At 38.1% G+C, this 13604-nt stretch overlaps 1 protein-coding gene across 1 annotated transcript; it reads right to left on the reverse strand.

Annotated features, from left to right (window-relative positions):
- Nucleotides 1-2608: 2608 nt before the first annotated feature.
- On the reverse strand, nt 2609-11191 carry EloA (transcription elongation factor elongin A). Its single transcript, XM_073959428.1, has 7 exons — nt 10949-11191; nt 5253-6503; nt 4950-5173; nt 4791-4885; nt 4508-4707; nt 3566-3857; nt 2609-3490 (listed from the first exon to the last, which is right to left on the reverse strand). The coding sequence occupies exons 1-7, from the start codon at nt 11021-11023 to the stop codon at nt 3411-3413; spliced, it is 2217 nt and encodes a 738-aa protein (XP_073815529.1). The 5' UTR covers nt 11024-11191; the 3' UTR covers nt 2609-3410.
- Nucleotides 11192-13604: the final 2413 nt, after the last annotated feature.

Here is a 13604-nt window from a genome sequence, read left to right on the forward strand (position 1 = left end):
GAGATGCAAATTTATATGTATTTTTTTACCCTTTATTATGATGAGTATTCTGTTTTGATTGGAGTAGTTTAACAGCCTTTCCTTATTAATTTTAAGCTACTATATTAAGTCATGAAATTTGTTATTTTTAACTCAAATGTAGTATACAGCCCTAAGGTTGAAAGACTGGGCATTATAAAATTGAAATAAATTGAAATTGAAATTATTTCAATGCAAATCTCACCAATTTCTTCCATACAAATGGTCTAACAACGATTTTAAAAATCATTGAATTCGATTGTTTTTAAAATTGTTTGGCATATTATTCAAACACCACACACACATACACAGTTTGCTTATATTGTTTTGAAGTTTTAGGCATACTCGAATGAAAAAAATTAAATTGACATAAAGCTTTGGCAAACCTTTCTTATTAAACCATGCTTCAAAACAAAAAACAAATTTGAAAAACACACAAGAGTTTGGACACATTCACACACATTTTTCTTTCGACATACCGAAACAGGCTGTAAAATCCGTTCTATTAACCTTCTTTCCCGGAATCGGAACGGTTAAATCCACAATTTACTTTATCCTTAAAAATTTTACATTTTATTTTGACTGGACTTTTTCCGCTTTAGCTCGCCTACTACTGTTAACTTTAAGAGTAAGTTTTTTAACTATTTATGGGTCTATCTTGTATTGCCACTAAACTTGAGTTGCGTTGTCAGTTGTCTGCGCGACTGAGACGAAATGTTGTACCATTAATGTCAACTCAACTGGGTGGTCGATAAACATGTTATCGATCAGTGTTTTTTCAAACTTGTGACCTCTATTCGCCAAAAAAAAAACATTTTAAAAATAATTGCGCTTTGGATAACTCTTTTGTGTATTCTGGACAATATTTTAATATTTTGGCTGAGTTTTCGAGCAAATGTGGAAAACAACCCAAGATTGGAATATAACCTGCCCATTGAATCTTCGGATCGTCAAGTTTTATTTGCTATCCCAAAAAATGATAAGTTCGGTGGAATTATTTTTTGATGATGAAGAAAATGTACAGGACATTGCATCTATTAGAAGAAATTTGAGGGACAAGTCGAATCCATTGGAATTGCCATCTGCACTGTAAGCTGATGATCATGTGGAAAGTTCTGTATAATCAGTAAATTATTTCAGGTTTAAGGCGTATTTTCGATTGCCAAAGGATGCCGTAGTTTACGTTGTTGAAACGTTAAAGGATGACTTCAAAGTATAAGTTACAGATCAACAGCAATACCCCCACTTTTAAAAGTGTGCGCAGCGTTGCGATTCTTTGAGGACGGAAGTTTCCAAAAGTCCCATGGCAATGATTTCAACAATTGCATGGCTCAATCTACATTGTCGAGAGTATTGAAGGAAATTGTCCATTTGATAGAGGACAAATTGTGTGTTTCGAAGTTGACAGAGGAGGAAAAAAGGCAAAATAAAAACCATTTTTATTCAAAAACGAATTTCCCTGTTGTAGTTGGCTATACAGATGGAGCACATGTGCACATTATGGTCCAAAGGAGGATGTTCGTCATTTGACTTAAACTGAACCTACTGTATTTGTCACCAAATTCATTTGCAAAAGATTTGCTGCTGTCCGCTCCAAAGGCGATAAATTCACTTATTGTGATGGACCACCACCAGCGTCGTTGAAGTTTATTTTATTTTGAGGCATTTTCTTTTTCAACTTTGCTTTAAAGTGAATCCAGGCTCTGCCACTCTTCAGGTGTTCGTGTTGGAAGTTCATGGCTGTTTAAACTGTCCGAAATGGACCTCCACGCTTCATCCCCCGTTGCCTTGGGTGTACCAAAACTCCCGAACTCCCCGGGCTAAGTTTGGATTTTCACTCAGTTTATCAATTAATATTTCGAACTGTTGCTTTGTCGTTATTTTCACCCTATTGATACACAAAATTAATTAATGATGCAAAGAATCAATAATTGTTAACAAAATGTTTATTTTTCCTTCTGTTTTACTTCTTGTTTCTTCAAAAATGTTCACTGCAACTGAAAATTGGTGGTTGCTGAAGAACAGCCGCTTCGTCAACTGAGATTCGCAACTTCAGTTGAGACTTGCCATACGTGGATCAATTTTGACAACTGGCAACGCCACTCAACGATAATTGTTATCGATGATCGACCCCTAAATTAATAGCTGAAGGTTCAAAACACTCATATTGAATGGATTTAACAAAAATGTCTGTCGTTTCCGTTATTTTAATTGTATGATTTTCTCATATGGCAACGCAACCACAGTTTCGTGTAATCGACCAGCAGGTATGTAACGAGCGGCTTGCAGCTGTGATGATGTCCCGGTAATTTCTCTCAGCTACCCGAGGATCTGATAGAATGGGCAGCTGCTCTCTGAATCGGTGATAATAAAAATCCTCGAATCCTTGCCCATCAGCTTTTCAATGGTTCAGAAAAATACGGCGGTCAGAGGTTATGAAGTCGGAAGTTCATTTATTTATGCAATTTTGTGAAGCTGAACAATTACATGGGATATAAGATGCAGCGTTTGTTGCTGTTTGAGAGAATGCGGCAGTGTCTCATATTCCGACGACAAGGTTAATACCGATACATTAAAAGCAGATTCAATCACTTGCTTTTAAATGATTTTTTATTTATTGTATTTAAAATATGTTCATAACTTTTTTCTATGTTTGTTCTTATGGATCTAAATCGAATAACTCCTTGTATGATTTTTTTTCATATTTTTAATTTTTTTACTGGGTTATTGACAAAAAAGGAAGAACTAAAAAGTGGCAGAAATTGAGAACATTGTTACAATTTTGAAACAGATAATATAAAAAAGAAAACACGAAATAATTGTAAAATTGGGAGCATGACAAAAGAAGCTGCAGTGAGTACTTTTACAGCATCATATAAAACAGTTTATTTATTTACTTATGTACTTATTGTTTGTATGTAATGTGATGTATGTGTTTTAATTATTGTTTATTGTGGATAAGGTCACTATTTTCAATTTGCATATTATAACCAAAAGAAACTAAATAATAAATAATGAATTTATGTTTTAAAACATAGCATGAGAGAGAAAGATAGCAATTGAAACCAAATCTACAGATAAATGAAAGCAAGTAGTGAGTGAAAAGTAGCTATGAAAGAATAATAGAAAATAAAAAAAAAAAAACAATATACCCTTAATCTTATGCATAATAGGAAAGTCTTTGAAAAGCAAGGAAAAGAAAACGAAATGAGTCTTTGTAAAGAAATAAAGTAGTGTGTTTTGTAGTTTTTAGCCAACTAAAAGAGAGGTCTATCACTTTTATGTTTTTGTTGTTTTCGTAGTTGTTTAATAATTTAATTTAGTAATTCTCTTTAAATAACTATGTCTAAATTTATTTATGGTGTATTTTTTCCGGCTAAGAATTTGTTTTCTTAGCGTTTGAGTCGACCACGTATAAAAGCCAGTGTTTTTTGCATTAGAGGTGCCTTTTTGGGTCGTACTGAAGAATGAGCTGTAAATAAAATAAACGAATTATTAGAAAACATAAAAATACATTTCCAAGATTTTTGTTTTTTGGAATACTTACAAACTTGAGCATGATCTCTAACAGTCGATGGAACCTTCAAACGCTGATCTCCAGTCTTGGCTGCATTTGGTGTTACACTTTGCAGTGCAGCAACCCGTGCAGCCGGTGTAGCCACCATTTTTGATTGTGTGCCATATTGTTCTTGTTTACGTTGCACATTCCTGGGAGGCTTTACCATTGAATCGACAAATGCCAACTGTGTTTTTCTAACTGGAGCAGCAGCAATTTTCTGTGATGCCTTAATGCTATCCTTGAGAAAACTTAAACGCCTTTCTTCATCTTCTTGGCAACGCTAAAGAATGAAAAACAAATATTGATTAACACTACGTTTCGAACAAATATATCCTACATGGTGGCAGAATAGACATTCCGAAACATCATCACTGCTGCAGCCGCTCGACATGTAACTGTTAGTCGAATTAGCAATTGATCGTGATGCCAACCAACCACAGTGACCCGAGTCAGGGAGTTGACACTGGAAGTTAATAGGTTGGTCGGTGAACTTAAGTGGAACAAGTGGTTAAATCATCTAAGGATTTCCAACATTGGAGCCGGAATAAGTGAATTGTGGGCAACGGTTAAGTCGTTCATTATGGCCGCCAATGAATTGGATAACAAACGCTCTAAGTTTCTTTCTGTAAAGAATTCTACACTTAACTGATGCCTCGATATGCTCCCCATAATATTGCTAGAGCCTGTATTGAGCAGAGTGATGCGCATTAAAAAACATATGACATGCTTCTAAGACGATTCGGAACCAAATTAGTTCAAAATGTGTACTTCCAAATTTCTGATTAGAAAAAACTCATTAATTCCCCATTTCAGCTTTTAGTACGGCCTTTCATATCACGTAATTGGCATCTTTCTTAATCTAACCTCGATATTTTTGTTTCAAGGCAAACTATATTGAGAAATAATACAGATGGAAGTTATTTTACTTACCATAAACATTTCTCTCCACGATTCATTCTCCAGTCGTTTTTGTGTACGATAATTACGTGATACATGAACCTGCCATAAGACATCACTATCCTCCATCAGATATGGATTATAATCTTCAAATATGAATAGCTGTTGAGGTGTAGCTCTTTCCAAAACTGGACGTAAGACTTCAAACGGTACACCGCCGGTATATTCCAAAGCTAATAAAGGGAAACAAACAAAAAAAGAAAAACAATTCATTGGGAGTTTAGTAACGCATCTCTTCTTCTAAACTAAAACTTACCATCGATATTCTTTTGTAAGATCCTTATACACATATCAAAAAGCGAGGGTACTTGATATATTTGACCAGTTTTTGTACCAGAATAAATTTTTGTTCTATAAAAGTATTGAATTATAGATGGAGAGAGCAAAAGAGATTTTCATAATTCTCAAATCAAACCTTATGGTCTTTGAGGAAATTCCATGCTGTAAGGCTTCGGCATCACTTAGGGTGCGCACAGGTGCTGACCTAGATGATGAACTTGAGGAGGTATTAAACACACAATCCATTACAGTTTGATTCAATGGCATTGGTCTATAATTTGTTGATATTGTAGGTAGTTCTAAGGCTATGCTGGGATCCAATGGTGCCAACTTGGCTGTGGGAGCCAAAAGATCTGGCTTCTGTACCACCAAAAAAGAAAAAAACCATTAAATTGAAAATTATAAAAAATTCAAAGTGAATTCCTGCAAGAAATCTTACCGCTGTTGGCAGTTTTGATGGTGTTGACATCGGGCTATATGGTGGGGGTGTGCTAATTATACCATTTTTACGTTGATTACTGGTTGAAGGTTTTGGAGGAGATTCTTTGGAACCACCACCACTACTACTACTGCTTACCGATGATGAGGTTTTGGATTTTTTACCTTTCTTTACGGGCTTATCTAACATGCCTAAGATATCATCAAAATTAGTTCCCATTGTTGAGTCGAAGCAATCTTCATCATCATCAGCCGTATCTTGGGGAGGTGAAACAGATTCTGCTGCTTTGCCAGAGCTTTTATGTGATGTTTTGGCAATTTTTGGCAATGGTGATTTAAAATCACTTGATTCTGTATCCGAATTGTGGCGTTTTCTACTTTCTGTAGAATCTTTGGTGGATGATGACGAAGATGCTTTATGTTTGTCCTTCGATGAAGATGATGATTCTTTGGATTTTTCTTTATTTTTATCCTTGTGTTTATCCTTAGAGGAACTCTTATGATGTTTTTCGGAGCGATCTTTATGTTTCTCCTTTTCATTGGTGCCATCTCTGTCTTTTGAAGAGGATTTATGACTGTGTTTTTCCTCAGTTTTGTCTTTGGAACTACTACTGCTGTTGTCTTTGTGATTTGTGGATTCCAATTTAGTTTCTTTTTCAGATTTATGTTTTTCTTCTTTACGTTTCTCACTGTTCTCTCTTTCCTTTTCTTGATGTTTATCCTTGTGCTTATCTTTAGATTTGTGTTCACCTTTTTCTTTTTCCCTATCTTTACTGCTACTACTACTGCTGCTGCTTTTGTGATGGTGACTTTCTTTGTCTCGATTTGATGAGGATGACTTATGATGCTTGGATGAAGAAGACGCATGTTTAGATGATTCTTTGTGTGGTGTATTATTATTACTGCTACTACTGTGACTCCGATCTTTGTGTTTATCCTTTTCATGCGAATGACTTGAGTGTCGGCTACTATGACTATTGTGATCTTCATTCATATTGTTATTTGGCGATGGATCCGGCTCATCGTTGTCATTGTGGTGTTGCGATTCATTATCATAAGTTTGTGGTGTTGTGTCCATAGGTTCTTCTTCGGCGGCTACCATTGCTTTCCATTTTGTTACCAAACTTTTGGCTGCAACACCAATTTCTCCATTAAACTTTCTTAAAGAATTGACGGTTTTACCCACACCCGTCTCTTGCAGGTGTTCAACTTTAATGGGTAATTTGTAAAGTTTATTGATACAGTGAAGTAGCTGGAATTGCAATAGATATTAGAAGGGATATAAGTTGAAATTTATTGATGGAGAAGTATATGTTTTGGAAAATATATGCGTTGACAAGAAATTTAGAAAGCTATCAGGTAAAAACTTTGCAACAATACAATAAAATTTTTGGTACTATACTCAAGCTACACAGGCCGATAAAGTGACATTTTAATATTCGTGCCGAGGAGATACCACCACAGAATACAATTGGTGAATCATCGAAAGCATAAGGTTCGGACGGAATTTCCTTGTAATGCTGAAATTGCTGGATAATACAAGAGCCGATAACATCCTCAACATTTATGTGTGTTCGTATATTTTTCATCGTGGCAGCGGCAATATATTCCGAAATCCCGTTCCTCGAGTTCTTTTCGTTCGTGCCAGGATGGAGAAGAACTCCGTCCATACTCCATTTACCAAATCCGAAACCACCACATGTCAACATAGGTGAGATGTCAATCCCACGTCGGTGGGTTCTTCGATACAGGATTGACCTGGACCCACCGCATGTTTGTATTTGCATCGTTTTTCGTGTTGGGAGCAGCATATTCTTTTGGTCCGTGCCGGGACGTAGGAAAACCCAGGACCAATATATTTGTACTCGGTTTGTCACATCCGCATCTTCACCCAAATCCAAGCTTCAGTGAGTTGCAAGAGATGTTGGGAGTGAGTGCATCTAAGGGGTTGATCTGGACTTGTTCATGCGAGGGACTACGACCGGGGCTATGTTGCTGCATGCAGCTTGAACACAGCCATCAGTCGGCCGTCCTACCCCGCAGTCTCTCCAACAGCAGCCGCACACGCAAGCACTTAACACCAGCCGTTGTTGTTCCAATCATTAGGCTGGTGTTAATTGCTGCGGGGTAACATCGAGGAAATTGTGAACTTCATTAGTGGGAAGAATATCAAGGTAGCGGCGTTGCTGGAAACTAAGCTAAACAACGACTACAGCTTATAGGGTTGTGATGGTTACAACGTACAGAGAAAGGATCGCACCAGGGGGATTAGATTTCCTGTTGCACCGGTCTGTTCAAAACATACCTATCTCGCTTGAGCCTGGCACTAAGGGTCCTACTCCAGGTTATAGGTCCATCATTAGACGGCTTTTGGAAAGTCATAACCGTCCGGTCGTGGGGAACATATTAGTCAAGGACTCAACCAGGGCAAGCCGTGTGATAGAACAGTGAAGGTGGCGTGATTAGTCCTCAAGACCCTATCCGGCAGCACTTGGGGCCCCGTAAAGTGAAACAGGGAGTTCCCCAAGATGGGGTGATATCTCCCGAACTTTTAAATCTCTACCTCTTCTGTATTCCGCCCCCTCCAGACGGCATTGAGATCGTAACGTATGCGGGTGATTGTACCATCTTTGCCCTGTTGTCATATGTGAAATGCTAAACTACTATTTGGCGGATCTTACCACCTTTTTCCACGCGAGAAATATGCAAATATCCGCCACTAAATCTACGGCCACACATGGATGGCAGGGATGAGAACATGATAACAGAACCAACCACAAACTACCCCAAAATTCAAGGGGTCACATTCGACAGTATATTCCTGTCATCCACATATGCCACAGCTAACTGCTACAAACTGAATTGTAGGAACATGGTCCTCAAGACCCTAGCCGACAGCACTTGCGGTGCAGATAAAGAAACCTTGTTGACCACATACAACGCAATAGGTCGGTCTGTGGTTAGCTATGCGGACTAGTTTGGTGATATTCAAACTGGTCAGAATGCCGCCCTGACAACAGCAACAGGGTGCCTCCTTATGTCTTCAGTGGACTATCTACATGAGGAGGCAAAGATTCTTCCAGTACAACAACACAATTACATGCTTTCTTTGCATTACTTGCTCGGGAGAGAGACATCCCAATCACCATATGGTGGATAGGCCCCGCCCATGCAGGCAGGTCATGAGGGATCTTCATGATGTAGAAGGAGAGGTTCAGCGTTACAAGAGAGAACCCCTAGATCAACAAGCCTAGCATCCATACGGACACAGTCGCAAATGACATAAGGAACTATCGTTTGAATGCAGTCCTCGGAGTACATCCCCCATTTATCGCAGCTGAAAAGCGTCAACTGCCACGACGAAGCAGAGTCGTCGTGGTTTAACTACGCTCAGGAGTGTGCAGCCGTCTAAATTCCTATAGGGAAACCATGAATGACACCGTGTAAAACATCAGCCCTGCATGCGGCACAGGTCGGCACGACACACTGCACCTTTTCAACTGCCATGCCAAACATACTCAAGTAACTCCATCCCGTCGAATCAGCCACATTCCTAGAACTGAAAATAAAGCTCACCGTCAACTGTAGCTTGCAGTATGATAGGACGAATAGGATGAGCGATGTTGCAGGAGTCATTCGAAATGCGAAATCATGCAAAGCGTTGGGTACAATCTATCGTTAGGCGCCCATATTGTACAAGAAGACTGAAAGTTGGCAGGGAGGTTCCGCTTATGAAGCCAAGCAAGATTGCCAGCAGAGGCGAACATACCGATCTGCCATACTCATATCCATGATGAGAAGCAGTTTATTAGATCGTCAACATCAGCATCTTATAAAGCAATTTTTTTCATAAAACATGCCGGAAAGTCCAAAGGATGTGTCGAGCACATATGAGTCCAAGACTTGGCCAAAATAGACCGTGTCACAGAGCAGCATTAATGACGCTTGGCCGATCACAAATCTTTGACGCCATCAACACTATTTGAAGGAAAAGGGAAAACCGTCCTCCAAAGGTGTACATTGTTGTAAAAGGGAACGCATATGTTACGTGTGAAAACTTATCAACCTAATTTGCTAGAGCAGACCTTAAAGTAGACTTAAGACTAGGGTTCTACACAGCAAAGATTTTAGGATTGGGTTGTTTCATGTATATTTTTTTTCTATGAGAGCTGCTAGCTTGTAAAATATTGCACATTAGAATATAAAACTAATGCGAATTTTCCTCGGTCAACCGTGGTGCAATGGTATGCGCACCTACCTTGCACGCTAATGTTCGTGGGTTCGATTTCCGGTCAGGCACCATAAAAAAAAAAAATTCAACGGTGGCAAAATAGCCATCTGTAATGTTGACGGCATTTCCTGAGTATTTCAACCATGTAAAACATCTCTACAAGTGGTGTCTTAAGACACCCCGTTCGGACGCGGCAATAAACAGTAGGGGAAAGTCCATATGGCTCTTTACATTTCGGAGATTTCGTACTTGTAACGCCTTTATGGGCACCTCTAGGATTGGGCTAAAATTACCATAGTTAGCCCTTGGGACGCTGAACACAATGAGTCAATTCTTCTCGAGATATGGGTCTTGACATTTCGGACAGATACAAAAGTGGGCTACGCGATAAAACTCTCTTTTAAATTAAAAGTGTTCTTAAGTAGTCGGGCTTCGGTTGAGGATTTAAGACTTTCTCCTATGGACAATGACAAAAGGGGGGCTACGCAAACAAAACATTCTTGTAAATTTAAAGTTTCCTAAGTAGCCGGCTTTGAACAGGAATTTAATACATTCTCCTATAAACAGGTGTAAAAATAGGTCGCGTACATAAAAGTACTCTCCATAAGCTTTAAAACGATGCCCATATTGCCCACGTTAGAATTGTAAAATGTCAAGACCCATATCTCGGGAAAGATGGACAAGGATGCCAAGGGCTATCTACTGTAAAAACTTCATCCGAGAGGAATGGGAGCTGATCACGAATAGATGGAATAAAAAAAGTAAGACAGACTATGGGGGTTATCATGAATGAAATTTCCCCGTGAGTTTTGTCTTTCCTCCGTTGCAACTTAAGGGAAAAAGTGAAAAAAATTCACGGGGAATTGCCGTTCATGACAACCCCATATATCTAGCAGTGATGGATACAATCGGTAGAATCACATTATTTCCCCCCATAACAATAATTTGTGCAAACGATTTACAACAACAACAGCGTGCAAAAACAGCCAAAATAAATCACAACAACAACAAAGTCAACAATAGCAAACATCTGTTTTAGTTTCTTAAAGGTAACGACGGCAGCTGTTGTTGTGATTATGGGTATTTGTTGTCATGCTTTCGCTTTCTGTTGTTGTTGCAATTCTTTTTTGGTCCATTTTTCTTTCCTTTGGTAGCCGTGCACACACACAAAACGCACACAGCCGAAAAATGACACCTTGCTTTGCTGCATTTTTTTTGTTTAACCGAGTCATTTATGGATTTTCCCTTAACGATCGGTTAAATCACAAATAGATGTACTGGAATAAAAATAGACAAAAACCATCTGCAATTTTTTTTTTTTCAACTTTTATAATTTCACAATGCAATAACATTTTCCATACACAAAAAAATTCTGCATACGTCGTCTTCATCTCATATGGGGGAAATGGAAAAGACGGGCAACTTTTTTCTGAAGTCATGAACTTTTCTTCATTGCAACAACTTACCCTGGCCTCATTGTCTTGGCTATTATCAATGCTACGTTGATAATGTTGTATAACTTCAACAATCGAAGTGGTCATTGCGGTTTTCTTATCCACTCCGGTGCTTTGGTTTGGTTGGAAAAGTTCACTTTAATCTCTTAATTAATTAATTAAAGACACAACAAACAAAAAAAATGTCGAGTAGACGTCAAACCAAAGATTGAAAAATTAAATGAAGTGGCTACCAGTTATCGGATGATTGTAACCGTTAATTATTTGGTATTTGATAGTTTATATGGGGTGTTCACATTGATTCATATCAACATTGGGGAAATTTGGAATAAAGGCCTGGGTACATAAGCTGCTTTGCCTGGTTGCTTTGCTTTCCTGCTTCATTTTTGACAAAATACAAGTAAAAGAATAAAGGAGGCCGAGCAAATTTCGAACTGTGTTGCCCTCTTCTTTTTTATTCTTTTATCAGAAGCAAGCAAGGCAACCAGGCGAGGCAGCTTATGTACGTAGGCCTTAATACATGGCACAATTACCAAGGTAGTGGTATCACACCAGCTGTTCGAATATGAAGTGTCAAATCCCATTATAAAAAATATTTTTGTTGTAATTTCCCCAACAACATAAATAAACATGGAATAAGATGACCTGCCCCCTATTCAGTAAGTCCTTGCTCACACTAGCGAGTTTCTTGATACGAATAATAAGACGAGGCAACATCGCAAGGACAGAAAACCATGTACAGCCGTTTCCCCACCTTATGCTAAGTTTACATTTACGAAATCCACTCGATTTCAACTGTCAATTCCATAGTTCAAACGTGAAATGAAATCTCATCTGGATTTCATTTGACGTTTAACCTAGTATGCGAGGGGTATGAAGTAGTGAAACCCATGTACATATGTACATGTTTTTCTGTGTTTGTTGTGTTGCCTCTTCTTTTTTTTTTTTTTTCCAATTTGCCAATGGCCATATTTATTTGGTAGATATCTTACAAACTAACAGAATGGCTTACTGTACTATAAATATTCTAAGAAATCCTGCAGCTACTTCGCCGCCTACTACTAGTAAACTAATTTCGCTGTGGTCTAGCCACTAGCAGCTTATTTAACAAAAAATTAACATAACTCATTCATTGGCCCCAAAAAATCCAATTAAAAAAGGGCGATATTAATATATGGGCTTAACAACTATATCTTAAAACTACTACTTACAAACTAGGAACTAAACTACTATTTACAAATATATACAAGTAAAAATTATTGTGTATTATTATATACAATATTATCAACATTTAGGGTGTTGTGTCGCCTATGATAGAAGAGAAGCTCTCCGTTGACGAACAACAACCCCTCATTAAGCAAAGATACTAATGCACCTGGAGGCAGGTGCCCGCATTCACTCAAATCGTTAACACTGAGATTACAATTTAGGGCGGCCTCAACAACCCTGTTGTCAGTACCGTCACACCTGTTTAAGAACTCCAGAGCCCCCGAAACAAGGACCCTGTCGATTCTGTCACCTTCAGCACCGTCGTAAATGGCTCTATTAGAGTGCCTTCTAATTGAGCCATCATCCGCGTAGATTATACCACGCATTCCCAGACATGACGCTAACACTTTTCGCTCCCACCTCCTAAGCCTCTCCATCTGATGTGACGAAATGTCAAACCAGACTGGAAAGGCATAGGAGATGATAGGTCTGATAATCTGTCGATATATCAACAGCTTAACCTGAGGTGAAAGACCACCTCTCATTTTCAGTAGCCCCTGGTAACTGAAAAATACATTTTTAGCTTTGGACAGGATGAAGTCTATATGTTTGATGAAATCAAATTTCTTATGAAAAATGATTCCAAGGTACTTCATCCTGTCCTTAACCTCCACAACATTTGACCCAATCTGTATGACAGGGCGGAAGAGCCTATAATTGGCCCGTGTGCCTCTTCTTGTTCTTCGTTGCAAGATTTTTTTTTTCGATTTTCTTTCATTTTTATTTTCTCAAGCAAACGTTAACAGCAAAACAAACATACAAATATTTAATAACAACATGTAATTAATGAAATAGTGAAAATTTAACTATTAATATTAATTATTAATGTTAATTATTTTGTGTTGTTTTTTGATTTACTTAGTCTTTTTTTGTTTTTAGTGTTATGAGAAACACAACAATTGCGCATGGTAAAATAAAGAGGACACGCAAAAATCTTAAATTTCACGTCAACGTGTGTGGACACTAACGAAATTTGAAAAGAAACTTTAACGAAATTGGTTTCAAGAAACCTTGCTAGTCTGACCATCGACTTACCTCCGACTTACCTCGTATGAAAGTCTCAACGTGTGGCTTTAGAGCTGTAAACTCGAAGTCGCCATGTTTCGCCATTACTTTTTTATGGTAAAAGTGAAAACTGTAAAAGTTGCTCAAAATTGCTCTCTCATGAAAACCCAGCAAAAAATTTTGGCGTTGGAGTACATTTTTTCCTATGAATTCACTTATAAATTTTACAAAAGAGCGCGCAGCTAGGATGCACTCCATTTCGCTTCCACTGCACACAGCTAGGATGCACTCCATTTTCGATCCAAATCACAACTTAAGATGCAGTGCTTTGGATTGAATTTATATGCATTCTTCGGATTTCATTTTTATGCTAAGTTTACATTTACGAAATCCA

This window comes from Musca autumnalis, unplaced genomic scaffold (assembly GCF_047663935.1).
Source record: "Musca autumnalis isolate F117 unplaced genomic scaffold, ASM4766393v1 scaffold_1, whole genome shotgun sequence".
Taxonomy (NCBI): Eukaryota; Metazoa; Arthropoda; class Insecta; order Diptera; family Muscidae; genus Musca; species Musca autumnalis.